This window comes from Periplaneta americana, chromosome 5 (assembly GCF_040183065.1).
Source record: "Periplaneta americana isolate PAMFEO1 chromosome 5, P.americana_PAMFEO1_priV1, whole genome shotgun sequence".
In the NCBI taxonomy this organism is placed as follows: Eukaryota; Metazoa; Arthropoda; class Insecta; order Blattodea; family Blattidae; genus Periplaneta; species Periplaneta americana.
In genome coordinates this window covers 63,609,929-63,631,994 of record NC_091121.1, presented here as the reverse complement: position 1 = coordinate 63,631,994, position 22,066 = coordinate 63,609,929, and the positions used below count along the sequence as shown (strand labels likewise).

At 36.4% G+C, this 22,066-nt stretch overlaps 1 protein-coding gene across 1 annotated transcript in view; it reads right to left on the bottom strand.

The window, feature by feature from the left end:
* Nucleotides 1-1,196: 1,196 nt before the first annotated feature.
* Nucleotides 1,197-22,066, bottom strand: part of LOC138699767 (uncharacterized) — a 160,032-nt gene continuing 139,162 nt past the window's right edge. The window contains exons 4-7 of the mRNA XM_069825891.1: nt 16,610-16,819; nt 14,073-14,357; nt 11,905-12,097; nt 1,197-10,198 (exon numbers count right to left, since the gene is read on the bottom strand). Of these exons, the coding sequence (XP_069681992.1) occupies nt 8,161-10,198; nt 11,905-12,097; nt 14,073-14,357; nt 16,610-16,819 (2,726 nt within the window). The 3' untranslated portion in view covers nt 1,197-8,160. The remainder of the gene's footprint in view (nt 10,199-11,904; nt 12,098-14,072; nt 14,358-16,609; nt 16,820-22,066) is intronic.

Sequence of the window (22,066 nt, the reverse complement as noted above, 5' to 3'; positions counted from 1 at the left end):
TTCAATTGCCATTCACTTATATTATTTTTATTCAATTTAAAGAAGTAAAATACTGATACTTATTCTATACACTAATCTATTATTTTCTTTTCAGAAGAGTGAATTTCTGTAAACAGGTCTTCTCTAGATCTGAATTTATCAGCAAATTCCTGACAGGTCATGTTGAAATTGATTAGTGTTAAGATAGCAAGCATGGCACGAACAGTTTTTAATCTCATTCTGGATTTTTGGGATGCCCACATCATGTTCAATGAAGACACTCCATCCAATGAAACACCATTTCCGGGACACAGAAATAGTTTAATCAACTTCTGAAGTTGTGCACAGGGAATAATTTTCTCATAAAAAATCCATTCCATTTTGAGCAAAGAGTAGCATTTTCTTCATTCCATTTTGCCATTGTCTCTGAAGTGACATTTCTCCAAGTAAGAAATTTTGTCAAATAAATTATCTTCATCCAGGTCAAGTCCATCTATATTTGAAGAAAAAAAAATGAACTTTCTTTTCAAATGTTTCTCTTTCCACAGGAGGTCTCAGCAATATAAGTACACTTCATGGATATATTATCTTATGAATGAATAACACAGGCACTGGGATATTCAACGGCATTTTCATAAAATTTATGAGAGACACTAGAATTCAGTTGTGAAATAAGAGCCACTTCTTTTAAAGATGCCCAAAAGTTGCTCAACTGATTTTAGAATAAATTTTTCTTCTTACTTGGAGTTCAGTTTTTTATTAATTGAGAAAACAACCGAAGACTCGACAGCAGTTACGTCCTCACCTTCAGTTTTGATAATGACATCATGATAAAGCTGCAAAGTTGCATTAGCAAAATTTATCACAGCAATGTGCAAGGATCATTACACTATATTAATAATTAACAATAAAAATCCAGAGATATCTGGGAAAAAAATATTAAATCCAGGGACTGTCCCCAGGAAATGAGGACGTCTGGTAAGGTTAACCTAAAGAGGAAAAGGACAAAACATTTAATTTCAGAAAATTAATTTTCAAAGACCAAGTCATTAAAACGAAATACAAGCTATCCAGGATCATCTATTTCAAAATAGAATCTAAAGAGATTCTGCCATTAAATCAATCTTGATTTTTAAATACTAAAATGATACTTTGCAAGGAATAAAAAAAAGAGAAACAAAAAAAAAATCATCTGTTCACGATACAGAACTACACAATTAAAATATCAAGCAATGCAGTCTTTATTAAAGCAGTTAGCATATAAAAATGTTTCATTAGTTCAAGTATATATAATATATAAAATATAAAAAAATACACAGCTCTATAAACAGTGGAGTATAATACTGAATAAAACTCTGGTATCATTAACATGAGGTAAGGCACAGAACTAGATGCACCAACTAACAGCAGCTATTGTAATACTGTAATTATGTGTTTAAAATACTAATGCAACAGATCCACTGTCAATAATAAAAAATGAGAATGTATTTAATCTTCAAGCAGAATGTACCACTATACAATGTCCAGCTGATCTCAATAATATTGCTGAAGTATCTTCCTGATTATAAATTTGTGAACGATTATAAGATACAACAATTAAGTGGCATAAATAATTTGTTTTCAATGCCATTTGGCATGTCTTAACTTTGATGGAAGATGAAAATTAATGGTTAGCACAGAGCTGCCCGTAGGGAGGGACAGACACCGCTCAAGTGGAGAGACCAACTCGGTTTTTATATATTTTTTTAGGAAGAGAAAGACGCAATATATTGACAAAACTTTTTTTACATGAAAAAAGAATTCTGTTAAATCACATATTAATATATTCTGCCGAGTTAGCTCTGTGGTAGTGTGTCTGCCTCCAGACTAGCCGACCCAGGTTCGATTCCCAGTGGGGTCAGAAATTTTCTTGTAAAATTTCTACCTCGGGACTAGGAGAGATAGCAGTGCACAGTTCTCAGCCAGATCTGAACCTGCAAACCTTGCGTCAAAGCATCAATGAGGATGAAGTTAAATATTATTATACAGAACAAGCAGGTACTGGCATTCTTACTGAGCCATGAGGTTGCTTTTGATAGGCAGCACGTTGGATGTTGCTTGTTAATCCAGTGACACAATTCTGTTGGTACTTTGCATTGTCAATCTCCATTAAAGAGTTGACTGAAGTGTACTGAGAGAAATTTTCAACCACAGTTAAATAAACAGCAAAATAACGAATTTTCCTAGTTGAAACATATCTGCTGAAGAAGTCATACGAGTTGTATTTACGCAAGTTTAGATGGCATATTTCAGAGGATACACAACCACTAAAACAGTATGTAAATAATTATTAAGTAAGTGGCGAGAAAAAGGTTTCATTCTCGATAAGAAAAAAACATCTGAAGTGTAAACACAACTTGTACAATTACTTCTTCAGTGGGCACGTTTCAAAAGGAAAATGCATTGTGGTACTGTGTATCTAACCATGGCTGAAAAAACATTTTTCTTAATTGAATCAATTATTTGAGAAACCACAAAAGTCCATTTTTAGCCAAAACAAGGTTATTGTGATTCTGATATTAATATATGTATTTACACCTTTGTAGGATAAAATTGACACGTTCGCCTTTAAGTGATGATGTCACGATAGTATTTCGCTGAAGAGAACGAAATCAAAATATTTTATGAAGAGAGACGTTTCTTGTCTAGTCGTAACAGAGATGGCACACCTAAGGAGCTGTAGCTTGGGACTTCAGTAAGATATCAGTGTGTTTACTTTAAAATGTTTTAGACTTTTTCTTTTCATTTTGTCATACGAAGGACAAAATACATTATGTACTAAATCTGTACTTCTAAAAAAATTGTACTTCAATAGCTTTTGTTTTCATTAACTTAAATGCAAAATGAAGACAAACTATTATAATTTTTTACGAAAATATTTCTAGTATCTGAGAAACAACACATGTCCACGAACTTCAGGGTACCCTAGCACTCTCAGATATAATTAAAAGCTTCTTTAAAATATTTAGGAATTTTGATATTCATATGAAAAATTCACCCTAAAAAGATACGAATGTACACTCAATATTTATAAGCTGGAAACAGTATTTTGCAGTTTTTTTTTTTTTCAAAACTTATAGCTAAAAACATGTTTAGTTTCTCAAATAACCGATTCAATTCAGTTTAGATAATCATTAACAGAGAATGACAATGCAAAGTGCCAGCAGAATTGTGTTGTCAGCTTAGTGTAAAAAAAAAAAACTAAAAAAAAAAACAAAACTCAAGCACTGTCTTATGTCAGATTTAGAGGAAAAACTACTGGGAAAACTCTCAAGCTTTGTGTCCTGTGTCAGGCTTAGAGGAAACAACTACTGGAAAAACTCAAGCACTGTGTCCTGTATCAGGCTTAGAGGAAACAACTACTGGAAAAACTCAAGCACTGTGTCCTGTGTCAGAGGTAGAGGAAACAACTACCGGGAAAACTCAAGCACTGTGTCCTGTGTCAGAGGTAGAGGAAACAACTACTGGAAAAACTCAAGCACTGTGTCCTGTGTCAGGCTTAGAAGAAACAACTACTGGAAAAACTCAAGCACTGTGTCCTGTGTCAGAGGTAGAGGAAACAACTACCGGGAAAACTCAAGCACTGTGTCCTGTGTCAGGCTTAGAGGAAACAACTACTGGAAAAACTCAAGCACTGTGTCCTGTGTCAGGCTTAGAGGAAACAACTACCGGGAAAACTCAAGCACTGTGTCCTGTGTCAGGCTTAGAAGAAACAACTACTGGAAAAACTCAAGCACTGTGTCCTGTGTCAGAGGTAGAGGAAACAACTACTGGGAAAACTCAAGCACTGTGTCTTGTGTCAGGCTTAGAGGAAACAACTACTGGAAAAACTCAAGCACTGTGTCCTGTGACAAGCTTAGAAGAAACAACTACTGGAAAAACTCAAGCACTGTGTCCTGTGTCAGGCTTAGAGGAAACAACTACCGGGAAAACTCAAGCACTGTGTCCTGTGTCAGGCTTAGAAGGAACAACTACTGGAAAAACTCAAGCACTGTGTCCTGTGTCAGAGGTAGAGGAAACAACTACTGGGAAAACTCAAGCACTGTGTCCTGTGTCAGGCTTAGAGGAAACAACTACCAGAAAAACTCAAGCACTGTGTCCTGTGTCAGAGGTAGAGGAAACAACTACCGGGAAAACTCAAGCACTGTGTCCTGTGTCAGAGGTAGAGGAAACAACTACCGGGAAAACTCAAGCACTGTGTCCTGTGTCAGGCTTAGAGGAAACAACTACCAGAAAAACTCAAGCACTGTGTCCTGTGTCAGGCTTAGAGGAAACAACTACCAGAAAAACTCAAGCACTGTGTCCTGTGTCAGGCTTAGAGGAAACAACTACCAGAAAAACTCAAGCACTGTGTCTTGTGTCAGGCTTAGAGGAAACAACTACCAGAAAAATTCAATGCACTGTCTGTCAAGAAGCTATTTTCTTAGGTAAGAATGACAATAACTTAGATTTGACTTAGTCTGTATTTCCCCTTACTGGCCACTCCTTGGTGTAACCTACAAGCTAAGTTAATATACTTTCTCCTACTGCACACATATACACACACAGTGTGCTCTGATCAACATGCAACTGTCACAATAGTAGCAATATTAATTCCAAACTGTAATTGAAAGTTGGTAGTGAAATTCACAGCCTATGAATACCAGTGGTGTGGGTTTCTGCTTCTGCATGATCTGATGCATTACTTTCACAGTGCTCAATGTGGTGTGAAATTAAAAGGTGCTTGCACAATGATATAGAAACCTTCTTCATTTCAGAGCCACGAATTGTCTCCATCACTATGGAAGGCAAAAAAAGTTGAATGTATTCGTTGCAAATTCATTAAACTCTGAGATATAGTATGTTTCTACATATATGACAAGGTGCAAAATCTAAAAAAATTCGCACCACTTCTTAAGATGCTACTTCACATGTTGGTATGCAGTATAATGTTTTACAGATAGTCATTTTCTGATAGCAATATTCAACCACATCTGAATGCTAGTTCTAAAAACGTTTGTGTATCAAAATATTGTCTGTGTAATATTTATATCTTTTGAAGGAATCCGTTACCCTTTTCCATACTATTAACGAAACTAGAGTGATGTGAGAAACGTAAATAATTGTGCTTCAGTTGTCAGGAAACCTTTCAAGCTGCAAAAAATTAAGACACACCATATATCGCTGTCTTGTGCCTACCTGGAATCAAAGTCATGATCTTCCAGTTCATAACTCTACCAACTTAATTAGGATGGCTCCTAACAAAGAAAATTAATGTTACAAGTACTTGTAACCATTTTCATGCACGCACACTTGCATTATCAGTTGTTTAATCTACCAGTACTTAAAGTAACCATATCAACACTTTCACAAACGATTTTATAAACTTTACATAATCTGAGATTCTTGTTTTTAGATGCGATACTTAAACAACAATAACAAAGAGTGATCAGTTTCTGAAATTATTTTTCATCTGAACATGTACTGTACATGAAACATATTCTAGGGCTGATTACACAATTAAGACCAATGTATACCACAATGTGGCATAAACTGAGTGATCAGGTTATGAAAGAGGAATCTGTAAACTAATATCTATTTGCGCCTTTGATCAAAGTTGCAAAGATAATCTTAAATTGAGATTTCAATGTTTCACTGGATTTTAATTTGTGCCAAAGTGAATGTCCACAGGTTTGATGGAAGGAATTGCAGTCTATAAATCTAAAAGGATTCTGAACTATATATTCAGAAAAAAGAACTGTGACCTACCTAAATCTACATGCTGTACATGTGTTTGACTTTCTTTCCTAAACTCAATGCATTATTATTATCATCATCATCATCATCATCATCATCATCATCATCATCATCATCATCATTATTATTATTATTATTATTATTATTACACTGGTACTGAACCGCAAAGCTATTGCTTGCTATCAAATGACCTTCAGACATCTATTCTACTGTAAACATGTTGAACGGCTTTTGTGCAGAGTATGGATATGTAACAAGGTGGCCAAATCTTTTGCTCTCAGAGCTGCAAAGATGTATGCTTCAGCATTTGCTCTTCGTCAGTGTATGCTTAATTGTGTGCAGAATCTGGAGTATTACATGATGGTCGAAGTTACTGAACCGAACTGGGTAGTGTTTCTGGCCAGTATTAATAAGGTGAACAATGTCGATGATGTGTTTGTGTGTCATTCAGACTTCTTGGACAGTTGTCTGAAGGACTGCATGTTGACCAACCCCAAACTGCTGTGAACAGTTAATAAACTGATGGCCGTCTGTGTTCAATTCTGTCATTTTATACAGGAAACTCCACCTCCCTCTCCTGACTTCAAGGCAATATTGTGGGAGACAGTGACAGTTTTGAACAGAGTATAGCCAAGTTCAACCTTCATACATTTTTTTCCAATAAACTTATACGTTTTCTTTCTCAACTTTCTATGGCACTTAAGAGTTTTGTACTAAGCTGAGACACAACAGATAGCAAGTACTTCCATCATACCTTTTCATCTTATGATTATCTTCGTGCTACAATAATGAATATATATTCATTTCAATCTGATTATTCGTGAGGTGTAAATTCCCTAATTTTGATCAGACTGTAGTGGTATAACGTTCAAGTTTCTTTTCTACATTTCGAAGACGGATTTTCTTTTAATATCATCACTATTACCAGGACGAATAGAAGGAATAGTGTACGCACTCCTATGTTCTCTCATTGTCGGTGGCGGACCTGAGAACTAGTGGTGCTTCGATTGATAAAGTCCATCGTTTGTCTGAGGTCAGACACCTCGAAAATACAATTTCTCGCGCGTTTAATGGTGAAAGTTGTTAGGGGTTGTTAGTATGCATTGTTGTTTGGGTTTGTGTAGTCTTCAATTTGTTGTGCTTTGAATTAACCAGTGACAAAAGAATATTGTGTGGTGGTTTACAAAATAATTGCAAAAATGCCGTACTGTTTTGCTCCAGGTTGTAGATCGGGATACGGTAGAAATAGTGACAAAAGACATTATTATGTAACAAGGCAGTTAAGAAGTCTGTAGAAACTTGTATAAGAGAAAAAATTGTTCTTTGTGAAGAAATGCATGGTCAAGGCTGGGAAAGTGCTGTGCCCGAGTTGGTAAATACCACTCCTGCCGTGTTAATTGACAGATTTTTAGTGCATCATGTGGCAGGTTATGTCGTAAATCATTCCTCTAAGTTTATTGCGTGTACACTCTGGGTCCATTCCCTTCGACAGAAAAGTAATGTGTCTAAACATTGTGCAGCTCTCACCCAAATCAAGGACTACGGATCCCTCCCAAGCTGTGTACGACGTACTTCTTCAAACAGAAATGAAAATTAAATAAAAGATTAGCTCAGCGAGTGTAATGTGGGGTGATATCTTCTATGACTGTCTTGACACTATTGACGCTCTTACGACCCAGTCTTCGGGAGCAGGTTGTTGCAGAGAACACATCATGGATATTATTCCTAAATTGGTTTACCACTACTTAAAGTGCCGATTCTTCTAAAGGACAAAGGAAATCCGAAGAGAATTACAAGCTCGTAAATCCGCCAAGTCATCTCGCAAACTCTCGAAGGTAGCAGGCAACTAATCATTCACATGGTAAGTAATTTAATTAATTTATAAGCACGTAAAATATCTTTCAACTCTGGTTTTATTTAACATTTTGTAGAGTTTTCTGTCCCTGAATTCGCAACTTGTTAAATACTGAACTTATCGCTTTCATAGCGTTTCAGATCCCATTGTATTTTCTGTTATGAACGTTCATAATAGTATTAACTGAGAGAAGGCTATTAATTATGAATAAGAGACTATGCAGGTATTCCTAAAGTTACGAATAGACGGGTTAAATGGTAGAAATTTGCTTTTAAAAAGGACTACGTTTAGCGTAACAAGAACTGTGAACTTTCTCCAAGTCACGATCCTAGCGATAGAAGCGCCGCGTTGCAGCGGACTCGTGTAAACTCGCTGAGTGCATACACTATTCCTTCTATTCGACCTGCTATTACTAATAAAGGATTTCATAAACTGTTAATATGTCCTGTACAACGTAAAACTTCATACAACAGGTCATTCAATTGTCTGTATCAGTAACCATATTAAAAATCGGAAGACATCAAACTTGTACTCTTATGATACAGGAGGCATCATGATGCAGGCACAACCTTGGAAGCGGGCGACAGAGAGCTCTTCTTCCCCCAGCTGGGTGACAGCACCTGTCTCAGAAACATGCTCCTTCGTTCTCTCAGACTTGGTTTCACAGCATCTAGGTTGCTCTGTAAATTTATCACTTTGCAGGCCTCTGGACTTAATCTGGCATTGCACGAATTTTGAGTCTTCAGGAAATTATTCCACTGCTTTATTCTACTTGGCACAACAGATGTAATGTTCTCCTTATTATAGCAAACGATGGGCTCTCTTTCTGACGTCACTGGTTCACATATGATGTTCAGTTTTGAATCACTAAATGCTGTTTCAGAGCAGTCTGTACAAGACTGTATTGTTTTACTCTGTCTCTCTCGCGACTTTTTTGTATCCAGCTCAATATTAGATACCGCTTGCTTGGATTCAAATTTCTCGCGTAATAAGGAAAACTTGCGGCGTGGTCTGTTTGCAGCTCGCTTTCTGCCAGGCCTTGAGTCTGTGATACTAGGAGTCATGTTGGCCGTGGGCGACAAGTTCCGCACAGTTTCGAGGTATGGAGAAGCATCCAGTATTACTTCAGGACTCGATATAGGTGAACTGCCACTTTTACTACTTGGACTTGATTCCAATTTTGTGTCTGGCAAAGCCTGCAATTTCGACAGGAACAGAACTTCCTCCGGAGAAAGGTGGGCTCGGGAATGGCTACTAGTCAACAACGAATCGGGAATAGAGTTACAAAATGAAGAGTTCTGCTCCCCTTGCTGGATGCTGACTGAAGAGTTGCTTTGAACTTCCCAAAGGGCATCTGTGGAATTGTACAAGTTGCATATGGAGCCACCATGACGTATCTCATTGATAGTTGCAACGAGAGTGCTTGCAGAGCCATGGCGCTGCTTCAATCTGAGGGGTTCACCAGTTTCTGTGCTAGTACTGGACTCCTCCAACTCTTCCATTATCGTGTCCAATGTCACAAGGGGGAAAAATGCTCCATGCTGGTCCACGACATACGGACGAGCCACAAATACATTTGTGTCATGTTCCTCCACGACAAACTCAGCAAGTGGACGATCCTGATCAGATACGTTGGTTTCACAGTCTGCCAAGTCATCTATTAACGTGTCCAGATAGTCATCTTGCCTAGTGCGCAGGGCTCGTGGGACAGGGGCAGGACGCCTGCAAGGTATTGGAGGAGGCGAAGCAGTGTTGGAATCACCATTGCCACCAGAATGCTCTGAAGAAGCAGACGTGAATGTTGTGGTTGTGCTCGTCAGAGTATCTCTCCTCCTATCTCGCACAACGCTATCATCGTGCAACCAAGTCTCTATGTCCGAATATCCACGCCAAGATCGCAAACCCCACGTCTCGCGAGCAATATTGACAGCACATATGTTTTCATAATCGTGGGCAGAAAGAACTTCACTTGGAACTGACAGAACTTCGCTTGGAGTTTCATCACCTTCTACATCCGGCTGTTTTATCCTGCTTTCTGGATCTGCTTGGGGTTCTTCCACACCCAGACTTGACGTGAAGGCAATAGGGGAGCAAATTCCACGTCGTTTATTCTTTAATGTATCATCAGAGTGATCTACACATATATCTTCTGCTTCTTCTTTACTCAGCTCTAAACTCAGTATATCTGGAGAACAGATACCACGGCGCTTCTGTCTCCTCTCCTCCTCGTCACTGGGTTCTCCCTCTACATGTACACTCAGTTCCAATTCCACCTCCATCTCAGGCTCGAGTGAGCAGATTCCCCGCCGTTTATGTTTCCTGATGTCATCAGTCTCTGTTCCTTCCTCGTCCTGCTCTTCTAAACCGAGTTCCAATGGAGAACATATGCCACGACGTTTCTCTCTGTTAGTGTTCTCGTTGGTTGCAGGTTTGTCTTCATGCTCTTCTGCAGCTCTTTCTAGTTGTTCGCCTGTTTCTACACTGGGACTTGCTGTCTGACCAGATACCCAATGTGTGAGCAAGAGATTCTTGTCCGTGCAAACATCATCTGAATGAGGAGATCCTTCCTGAGATGAAGTGCCACCTAGTCTGAAAACAATAATTTAAAAACATTGGCTTTAATGCCCAATCATTTGACTAGTAATGTCATTGACTCTTTGACGGGTATTATCTTAAAAATAGCTATTTTCTATTTGCATACTTTCTACACGTACTTGGCAAGTGATACAATGCTTAAAAGGAATATGATATGATATGATATATGATATGATATGATATATGATATAATATAATATAAAATATGATATAATATAATATAATATGATATAATATAATATGATATAAAATAATATGATATGATATAATATAATATAATATAATGTAATGTAATATAATATAATATAATATAATATAATATAATATAATATAATATAATATAATATAATATAATATAATATAATATATAATATGTAATGTAAAGTAATGTAATGTAATGTAATATAATACAATACAATATAATATAATTATCATCAAATTTATTTTCTCTATTAATGGTGGACCTAGTATAGTCCAGTTCTTCAGGTCTGCTTTAGCTCGTACAGTTCATTACAGTGTCTTAATTTAGTCTAATCTTCTAATGTAATCTAATCATCAATTATTATCAGGCTCCACATAATCTACTTATGTATTATTTAGTTAGAACCTCACATTAACATTCTCTACAAGTTTTAAATACAAATATTACATTCCTATCACTAACAAATAATATAATGATCTCTACATGGCAATTTGAATTTAACACATATTATTTACAGTCACATTAGAACTTTATACCTTAAATTTTCGTCCCATTTCATCTTAATTAAAACTAGGAATTTCCCTACCTCTTTTTTTGCATTACGAACATTGTGGAACCACATACTGTAGTTTTCTAAAAGCTATGTAAGTATTCAGGATTTTCTTGTTGATCCATAATTTTCTTAAATTTTCTGCTTCTGGCCAAACTTATACTATGTGGAACGCATCTTGTTTTTAACTGCTTAGGGGACAGATATTCTTCCCTGTATAACCCCTCCTATTTCTTAATCTCCACCACGCCATGCAACCCTCTCTTCTCTGGTGTTCATTCTTAATTATTTTTCCTGTTCAGCTACAGTAAAAGAACTACAGGCTGTGACCATTTGCTTCATTTTCTTAACCAATGGAAACTGTTTTTACGTTTTTTTCCATCTAAAAATCCATTGATCTAGACTAGTTTGTAATACTTGAGTTCTGAGGTAGGCCTCTGTGTGTGTGTGTGTGTTCACGTGCCGCGCATGCACATGTGTGATGTGTATGTTCGCGTGCACGGATGTGTGTAGCATGTAAGGTGAAAAGGGAAATTAGAAATTAAGATAATATGATGGTTATTAAGATCTCTAGACACTGTTGATACATTCCTGAACTCTGCTGGCCAATCAGTAGTGTGAAGTATTTCATTTCAGAAGAGAAGATTATTTCCCGAGATAATAGGTGAGCATGAAGACTAGCAGAGTTAAATTTTGACTTAGCAGAGAAATTGCAGACAAATTTTATCTCGAGCCCTTTCATTCAGGGATAGGGTTCTTTTATGTAACGTTACTTCTCTTCCCTTCGTTCTTACAAATTCACTGCACTTCGTGGTTTTTAACCTCTGAAACTCGGTTCTAATAAGTAAGGAAGAATGTAAACTTCTTATGTGGTGAATCTACGATTATATTAAAGCAAACTGGCATAGTATTCTAAGACGTATTTTTTTCGTGACAAAGCCACAATACCTGCTGAGTGTGCCATCTCTATCAACATGCCAGCAGTGCTTCAGTGATCTTAATGTTGCTGTCTGCTCAGCATTCAGATCTGTGAGACAAGGTGGAGTTCCACACTCCATACTGTGTTGCAGCTGCTTGGAACATAGCCTGATGTGCCCAGCAGGGTGGAAGAAACGATAATATAGCAGCATGCTACACACACCTGAACAGAAAACAATTTAAAAAACAACCTCTCACATATATACGCACTCACACATACACATGTGTACATTAATTAAAAATAACTACTATATTAGGTATTAACTAAGAATTTGTCAAAAGTAACATAATTTTTGTTCCTGGATAGTGTTATTTCCTGATAGCTTATATCAAACAGTATAGCAAATAGCTATTATTCTCCACGAAATTTGCTTTCGTGCTCAAGATAGTAATATTTTGAAATTTACCAATTTTCCAGAACATTCTGATAACATTTATGCCACTTTTTTCTTTAACTTCTTATGGCTAGAGTTATAATTTTTTTTATAAAGTTTCTACAATTTTCCCCAGAAGTTTCTGACTGGATTCGTAATTATGTAGTTAAGAATTAACAACTCCTTTGGCACAAATACTTCTGGAAATAAGGAGTAGGGGAACTTACATATAGTTTCAAGTTGTCACTTTTCCTCACATAAGGAAAAGTGTTCAAGGAAAAAAATCGAGAATATTGTCATTTTGTGCTTTTTTTTAACCACAGTTTATTTTAAAAAAAAATTATTTATGTGTACTGGTACCATGCCTGAATAAAATGATTCATAGTTACTGAATATGCACAAAATCAGTCAAATAGTACAAGGGAAATTCTTGTGCACAAAGAGAGAGAATGTCAAAAACCATATTCTCAATATGTGCATTTCTTTGAAAATCTCGAAACTCTTGCAATATCACATAACATTTGCAAAATCCTATAATGTACAATATGCAAGAATTATCCATAATTCTTGGACACTAGGCTATCTATCCTACTTCTACCATCACCCGTGAAATACACTAAAATAGAAATGTCTTAACGTCAATCTACTGTAAAGTATGCACAACTCTACAAATAACGGCGCACAGTTTTAATTCACTGATCTATAACCTAACAGTACTTCAAATGATAGATTTACTGATGATACCGCTTAATTCCGACACATGTTTGATGTATTACATCTGAAAGTGAACGTTACTGTACACAACAGGTATGGCAGATACTGTAGTTTGGTTATCCCGAGACTGACAGCGGAGTGTCGTCACCTCCAAGACATGCTTAGTTATGCTCCGAACTCCGAGCAGGTTTGAACATGCATGTACGTACGCACGTGCCCAAACGGAAGGGAGCCGAAATACAAGTTCAAAATTTTACCGTGTATACAGAATGCTTGAATGTTTTTACTACTAACATTTCGTTATTATTTCACCTTGCCTTTATCTTCAATACAACATAAAAGTATTGACCCATTTTTTATATATTTTATTTTATTTCCATTATAATATAAACTTAGTTGATACTGCTGTGTCACTAAATGGTACAAAATGTTCTCTAATATATTGTCACTAACTTTGACAAAGAAATTTCCATTCATTTGTAAGTTACGGATTTTTTTCCGAAAAGCCGTACACCAATATCGAGGGATGAAGTACTGTACAAACACGTGCATATAAAAGAAATGAGTAGGACTTGGCACAAAATACTTCGCCTGTACTCATAGTCAATATTAATGAATAACTGGAACAATTTTGACCAGTATCCAAAAAAGTTGCGCCACAGCCAATTTGTCGATTTGACATGGAATGACTCATGGTGCAAATACTGGCATAATAAGCATAAAAGATTCTAGCAGAAGACTAGAATATCACAGAATGATACTACATTGTGCAACATAATTTGCTACCCCACAACGCAAATTAGCTGACGAATTTCTAATGTAAACTTACTCCCAATTGATTAACTCAGTTACCTGCTGCCAGAGAGATAAAAACAGTCTTAGCTAAGCTTCTGGCATTGCTGAGTTGATGTGTAGTTCGTTAGGTTACCTCAGCCGCATTTTCGGGGTAATGACTTATGGCACATCCTATACAAGAGCATACCTGAATAACATGTGTGCAATTTAATTTTCCAATTATCACCTATGAAGTAGTCTAGCTGAAATAATTACCTAGAATTGTTCCTCCAACGATGATAGCTCCTGCAACCTCAACAACACCAGATTTTGATACTCCGGCAAGTGCAAGAAATAGTCCAAGACATCCCAAGTTCTGTGAAATGATGATAACATAGAAAGCTAATGCACGGTGACGTGACTGTCCTTCCTGCAAGTTGAAAAAGCAGAAACAGTAGATGACCCCCACTACACAATTGTAGATGCACTCTTCCCAGGGCGTTTGGCAGAAGTCGGTCTTCTGGAACACGATCCAAATCGTCATTCCAAGCCAGTGTACACCTGCAAAACAATAAGATGGAAATATTTTTGTGTAAAATCAGATTCACATAGGCCTACTTATTGACATTGTTTCTTTCAAAAAATAGACCGACAATTCTTTCTCACTCATTGTACACTATACATCAAACTTTCCCGTCATATAGGGAAACCTTGTTATCAGAAACCAACGCAAAACTTCCTCGAGAACAATGTCTGGTTTTTTAGTGGACCAGTAGTACCAGTAGGCCCTAGTAATTTTTATGAATTTACATAACCAACGAGATGGATCCATGCCTAACCTAAATAAGATATTGGTTTATTTCTCCATAATGCACTTTATTAACAACCCATTAACAAAATGTACGCCCTTTTTTTTTTTCTCCAGAATTGTAGCTCATAGCACACACTAATTTTGTACGGTTTGGTTTCTCATCGAAACAGTGGCTTTAACGCTTTTCATTTTGTCCACTTAACAGTCTATTTTGCCCCAATGTGCGTCCTCTTGTTTGCTCTGAAGGTGATGCTGGAGTTCGAGTTGCCATTTAATTTTTATGAAGTTTCAAAACAATTTGCAGGTTTCATTCTCAGGATCTTGTGCTATGCGAGTCTGAGAACAGAATCTGTCAATAATTTCGAAATGTCGCAGAAATCAAATTTCTGTAAAGAAATCAAGAATCTTTTCACAATCCAATCATCAGAAGGGTCAGAAATCTCATATTCAAACTAAGCACTTAATTATTTAAACATTCTTAACAACGAAATCAAAACTATGCAGAATAGGCAATCTCAGTGGTAATGAATGAATGAATTATTATTGACCTTGCATTTTTCAAATGTATTTGAACTGCAGTCTTCATCGAAATGTGACTGGTGATACATCAAGGAAACAACATGACATAATCTAATCTACTCCAATCTTATCCTTTACATTCACAATTGTGACTGTTGAGTGACAACTAATTTTGTGAACATTATAGATAACGGAATATTTACTTATTCTGAGACAGATATCAGTTGACAATAATACTTTCACGACTTCGAAATTATCTTCAGATTTATTTTGTTTGACATTATACACTTAGAAACAGAGTAACTAGAACAAAAAAATAACTAAAAATTGAAGGGTGTGATCCCAAAACGCGTTCAGTCAATTTTTATGAAAGGACTGGCTAGTTTTAAACATGATATAAAAAATGTTTCAGTAATTATAAAGTAAAAAATAATAATGCAATAAATGAGCGTGTTTTTCACATAGCTTCTTAAATCTGGATTCTGTGTTCGATATACACTGATATTATTTTCAAGTTCAAGCAGATTTCTCGCTTTTGTTTTGATGACAATCACAGACAAGAAACTTATTTTGTATAAATACAAGGTTACAAATGTTATAAAAAATTTAAGAGCTTCTTTTGCAAGCTCGAGGTATTCTTGCATTCTTTTGAACCAAAACTAATGTATGCTCTGCAAAAAAGCCTAATTTTTAACATTCCATCAATAGGTACGTATTTCAATGAGTTTCTTCGTCATATCATCATCATCATCATCATCATCATCATCATCATCAACATCATCCTTTCAGGTAGTAGGCTCAGTGATCTGTTACGGTCTCCAACAATCTCTTGTAACGTCCTCTGATAAGTCTTTTCCCTCGTGGTGTGTAGTGTATCCACTGGTTTTGAGTAAAATTGTCGTTATTTTCGATTTTGCGGGAATTTATATTTTTCGAATACCAGTACCGCAGTGAGAGGTCAAAGGTTAAATGTTATGTTTTATTTAACGACGATCGCAAATGCCGAGGTTATATCAGCGTCACCGGTGTGCTGGACTTTTGTCCCTCAGGAGTTCTTTTACATGCCAGTAAATCTACCGACATGAGCCTATCGTATTTAAGCACACATAAATGCCATCAACCTGGTCCGGGATCGAACCTGCAACCTCAGGCATAGAAAGTCAGCACTATACCAACTGCGCCAAGCAGGCCAACTGGGGGGTCAAAACAAAATTGTCTCCCACAAGTGGGTCGCGTTTTCAAAAAGTTTGGGAATCACTGGTCTAGAAAAACAGACTATACACTAAAGGCGAACAGACGAAACATAGACCTTAAAGAAACTAATGAATGAGGCAGAAATAAGTCTATGTATTACCTCATCCATGATTGACGATAATCGTAATGACGTCGACAAAGACAATGGCTGGCTACTTAAACTGAACACAGACTAAGAGGAACAGAAATACGAAGAAACCAGCATGTTCAGTATACCGAATTCACCTACCAATAAAAAGGAAGAGCCAAGCATGGAAGCCAACAGCAAATAGCACGAGGGTGGCAATTCTGGCAGTGACCATACCACCGCGCCACGTGGCTTGACACACAAGACCAGGCCATGACACACGAGTCTTGTCAGGGCGAGCCAGGCGCATGGCCCTGGTGTACGCTGCAACAGCCCAGGCCAGGGAAGCAAGTGAGGCGACAGCAGATACTCCTGCAACAATTAGACAGGACCCTTGTGCATTATGTACTCAACATCATCATAGTTTACCACAGAGAACATTTGCATTGCCTACTACAGAGCCTTCAAATAGACGTACTATTGATGATTGCAAAGAATAAAAGAAGTGATACAGTGTTAAAAGTTGTGTAATCAAGATGTATAATAAAATTAAGTAAACATGCACGTTTTCTGCATATTATTGTCTTCTCCTACGAAAACGCTCAATCGTAGTAATTAGAGTGAGAATCATGTCACTGTTCTCTCTGTTGCATACCATTACAGTATGTTCATTAATACATTACTAGATGCAATGTGGTCAGAGCATCATTTAACCATTTAACTATGATTAAATTAATTCATTCTAAGAAGGTACAGAAGAAATGATTTGCCAACACAGCTCATTTCTTGAATTTCAGTAAGTAGTCCCTTCCAGTCCAACTCCTGCGGTGGGTGAGTGATCAGACCTTCAGCCTGTCACGCACGCGGTCCAGGTTCGAGTCTCGGATCAGGCCTGGGATTTATCATTGAAAAGGAAAAATCCATAGTGACAATTGTGGCGGACAAGGTCGCAGTTGAGGTTTTTCTCTGAGTTCTCACGTTTCCACAGATTAGGCATCTAAATCATTCCATCAACATTTCTCCATTTCGTCATTATTCCATAGCAGCGCTCACTGGCAACGCACGGAGGGGGCTGGCCTACAGACGAGTGGGGTTGCCTGTTCAAAACCTGGGTACGCAGCTAACTTTAGTGTAGTCAGCTGGTGTGGGTTTGGAAATGCGACTAGCTTGAGGGTTAGCACAACAGATCTTGAAAGGTCGCAGTGCTACGTCGTAGTGCCCTCCTCCCGAAATTCCATTCCCTTTCCTTCGCTTCCAGTCCTGTTCTTTTATTTCGATCTCAGTGGGAGTAGATAAATTAATGACGTTGAGACATAAGTAACAACCAGCACGTCCAATTTCACTGTGAACATCTGTTGCATGATCAGTCTTGTCCTGCCAATGATGCATTTCACGGTCATCATTTGTTCAAATCGACCTTAACTTATTAGAAACGTAAATATCTACAATGCCATCAGCAACCTTACAGTCAACACGTCTCAGACATGTGATGTCTAACGACGCATTTAATGAAGTCCATGAGTAGCTTTTTATGGATGTACACTATACACAATTGTCATGCCAGGTGTCTAACAGCACAGTGATAGTGTCCATCTATTTCTTAAGGTACGGGAACCAAATATGAATTCATTCCCTAATATAATATGGTACTGTACTTCGGCGACAAATGTTGTCTCCTACCATTCTGAAGCCGAAGTTCCTTTTCGGGTTTTCGGTCCATGTCTCGAATTTGCTTTGCTTTCACTACTTTAAGAAGCGGTGCTAGAATTTTTGCAGCTGGCACATATCTTCAAGTAACGGTAGTAAAGAAAATGAAATTGTTATTTTCATCTGTATAGGTTGCCAGCTATTGAAATACATTTTTCATATTAACCAGGGATTTTCAATGCTAAGTTAATAAGTAATTCCGAATATGAGACTCATAATGGTTTCCAAATCTGAAACTCTGGACCGGTTTCACCAACTTTTGTCAGATTTTGAATTATGAAAGTCAAATCAACAGCTGTCAATGTTCTAATGTCTCATTAAAATAACAACTGTTTCATCAACACCGAGCAATAAATAACTGACGGTTCGTCAGATTGACAATTTCCTAGTTAAAGTACAGAGTGCCTAACAAGCTACAACAAGACTATGGGTCCACACCTGTGGAATAATGGCTAGCGCGTCTGGCCGCGAAACCAGGTGGCCCGGGTTCGATTCCCGGTTGGGGAAAGTTATCTCATTGAGGTTTTTTTCCGGGGTTTTCCCTCAACCCGATATGATATGAGGAAATGCTGGGTAACTTTCGATGTTAGATCCCGGACTTATTTCACCGGCATTATCACCTTCATCTCATTCAGACGCTAAATAACCTAGATGTTTATAAAGCATCGTAAAATAACCTACTAAAAAAAAAACAAGACTATGGCATCTCATGTAGCGTATGTACAGCCACATACTAGACTACACACGATTGTGTGTAAGAAATATACATTCCACTTTCGATGAAAATGCAACTGTGATAACATAAAATTAATACTGAGATAGAATATATACAGAAATAAGGACACAATTTCATGTTCTACGAGACGTATTTCATATATTTAATTGGAGAGTCTACACACATGCAAAAGAATTGATGGAAAAAATTATAAAAGGAACTTGCACGGACAGAAGTAGCTACAGGAAAACAATATGAAACATATTTATGTTGCATAAAATACTCCGTACTGAACAATGACTACTTTATCCTATAAGCTAGGATACTATACAGTACTTTCATTTGATACAGAATGTCTAATACAGTGGTCATCAGCACTCGCTGAAATGGGTAGAATGCATGGAGGGTAAGGAAATATGCTCCATCGTGCACAAAGGGTAGGGAGACAGCATACCAGCCAGCAGCCACGAATGCACGCTAGGGAGTGTCTTTTTTTTTTTTTTTTGTATTTAATTCATTTATTTAACAGCATGCCCCATTACATTTATTGTAATATTACATGCTTGAATCTTTCTTAATACAATATTATTTAGAATGAATACAATGAGCTATAATACAATATTTTTAAACAAGAAGGCACGTAAGTACATTATTCCTTATGGATTACTAAAATTTGTACTTTCATCAAACAATATTACTTAAGATTAATTTAATGTGTTACACAATCATATTTGTAGAACACGAAGACACGTAAGTGCATTCGTCTAAAACATTATTCCTTGTGGATTATCGAAATTTATCCTTTCATCAAAACAATATTATTAAGATTAATAAAAATATGTTACACCAGGGAGCGTCAAGTGACTACACTCTCGTGCGTACGTACAAACCCTCGAGCCCTGACGTACGGCTGCGGGCAAGGGTAGCTGCTTCCACAGTGGCTGAGCTAACAACTTGTATATGAACCAAATTTGTGATAAGAATGTAAATTAATTTCAGCTTTTAACTGAAGCACACTTTCACTGTTAATTGCACTCTACTGAAAACAGTACTCTATACAATTTGGTACAGTTAACTAACTACATCTATATCTATATTAATAATAAATCTGTAGCCGAAATTTTTCTGGTAATTTTCGATTTTCCAAAAATAATTGGTCCTAACATATATATAATTAACCACCCTGAAACCGAAAATCGCTTTTTTGAAATTTTTGTTTATATGTCTGCCTGTCTGTCTGTCTGTATGTTTGTTACCTTTTCACGCGATAATGGATGAACGGATTTCGATGAAAATTGGAATATAAATTAAGTTCGTTGTAACTTAGATTTTAGGCTATATGGCATTCAAAATACATTATTTAAAAGGAGGGTTATAAGGGGGCCTGAATTAAATAAATCGAAATATCTGCTTATTATTGATTTTTGTGAAAAATGTTACATAACAAAGGTTTCTTTAAAAATAATTTGCGATAAGTTTTATTCCTTGAAAAATTTTGATAGGACTGATATTTAATGAGATAAATGAGTTTTAAAATTAAAATAACTGCCATCTAAGGCCTTATAATGGAATAAAAAACAAATGACTTCGTCTATAAGGGGCCTTGGACACAACAATCGAAAGCTATGAAAGATAGCCTACAGAGAATGTTTCTGTGTTTGTATGAAGTAATATCGGAAGCTAAATTAACCGATTTGTATAATTAATTATTATTTCACCATTGGAAAGTGTAGTTTCTCTAGATGGACATAATGCTATAATGTTATTACAGTAACTTCTAATATAATATAATGTAATATAATATAATATAATATAATATAATATAATATAATATAATATAATATAATATAATATAATATAATATAATATAATACATGTAATGTAATGTAATATAATATAATATAAGTTATTTGAAGGATTCAGAACCATAGTGGGCCAAACGCTATTTACTGAATACGTAGAAAAGAAGGGTTAAAATTAAGTCATTACCATAATTCAATGGAAACCTATAACAAGTAAAATAATGTATACACATTAAATCTAAATGGTGTCAATGTTCATTAAAGTATGGATGCATGTAATAAAAATTAAGAAACATGTTGAAGGCATTGTCATTGCACCAATGAGTGGTCTCTGGACCAAAATGATCGCATTTCAATTATTTGGATGCAATTTAAATTAAGTAACATATTAAACGATTTATCCTTCTATCAAACACGAATGTTCCCTAGATCAAATGTCCTATTTTAATTATGTAATTACTTTATATTTATTTCTAACGGGTGCAGCGGAGCGCACGGGTACGGCTAGTACGAAATAAATTTTTGCATGTTTGCACAACAATGAAACAAAACAAAATATAAGCTACACTTTTATACAGATTAACATACTACGAAATAAAACTCTTCACTGTTTGTCTTCTTCTCATTGCTATACAATTCAATTAACAAAATAAAACAACAGCACAAACGTTGTTATTCAAATATCTAGTAATAGTAGACCTACCTTTTCTTATATATCAGAGATCTGCGGTGATTTTTGCAGTTTTCTGTTAGTAAGCAGCTTTTCAATTCGTGGAGCTATTGTTTTAGTATCACCCAATCGCAAACATGCTTTGAAGTGTTCATCATTTAATTGGCTTATGTGACGTGACTTTGTAAACTTCATTAAATAAAACAGTGTTTCGCATACGTAGGTTGTCCCGAACATGCACAACGTTCTTGCAGCGAGATTGTGCAGTTTAGGAAACCTTTCTCGTGGAAAACAAGTATAGAAATGGTTAATACTTTTTCTGTTTCGATACCTATCCTTTAGCTCAATATCGCTTTATAAATCAAGTATTTCTAATTGTAGTTCAGCAGGAATATCCAGGACACTCACTGAAAAAGGTGTTGCAAATATCTTAAATTGTTGTTCAAGTTCTCTAATTTCCTGACATCTACGTTCGAAGTCTTCGCACAATTGTTGCATTATTCTTATATATTCTTCCATACCCAAGGCTTCTAACAGGTTTCCCATGTACATCCATAAATAAGGCAATTTCATTCCTAAGTGGGAGAAAACGTTCCAGAACGTTTGCTCGACTTAACCACCTTACCTCGGTATGGTAGAGTAAATCCCCATACTCACTGTTAATATCATCAAGCAGTGCCCTGAACTCCCTGTGATTAAGTCCTTTAGACCTTATGAAATTAATT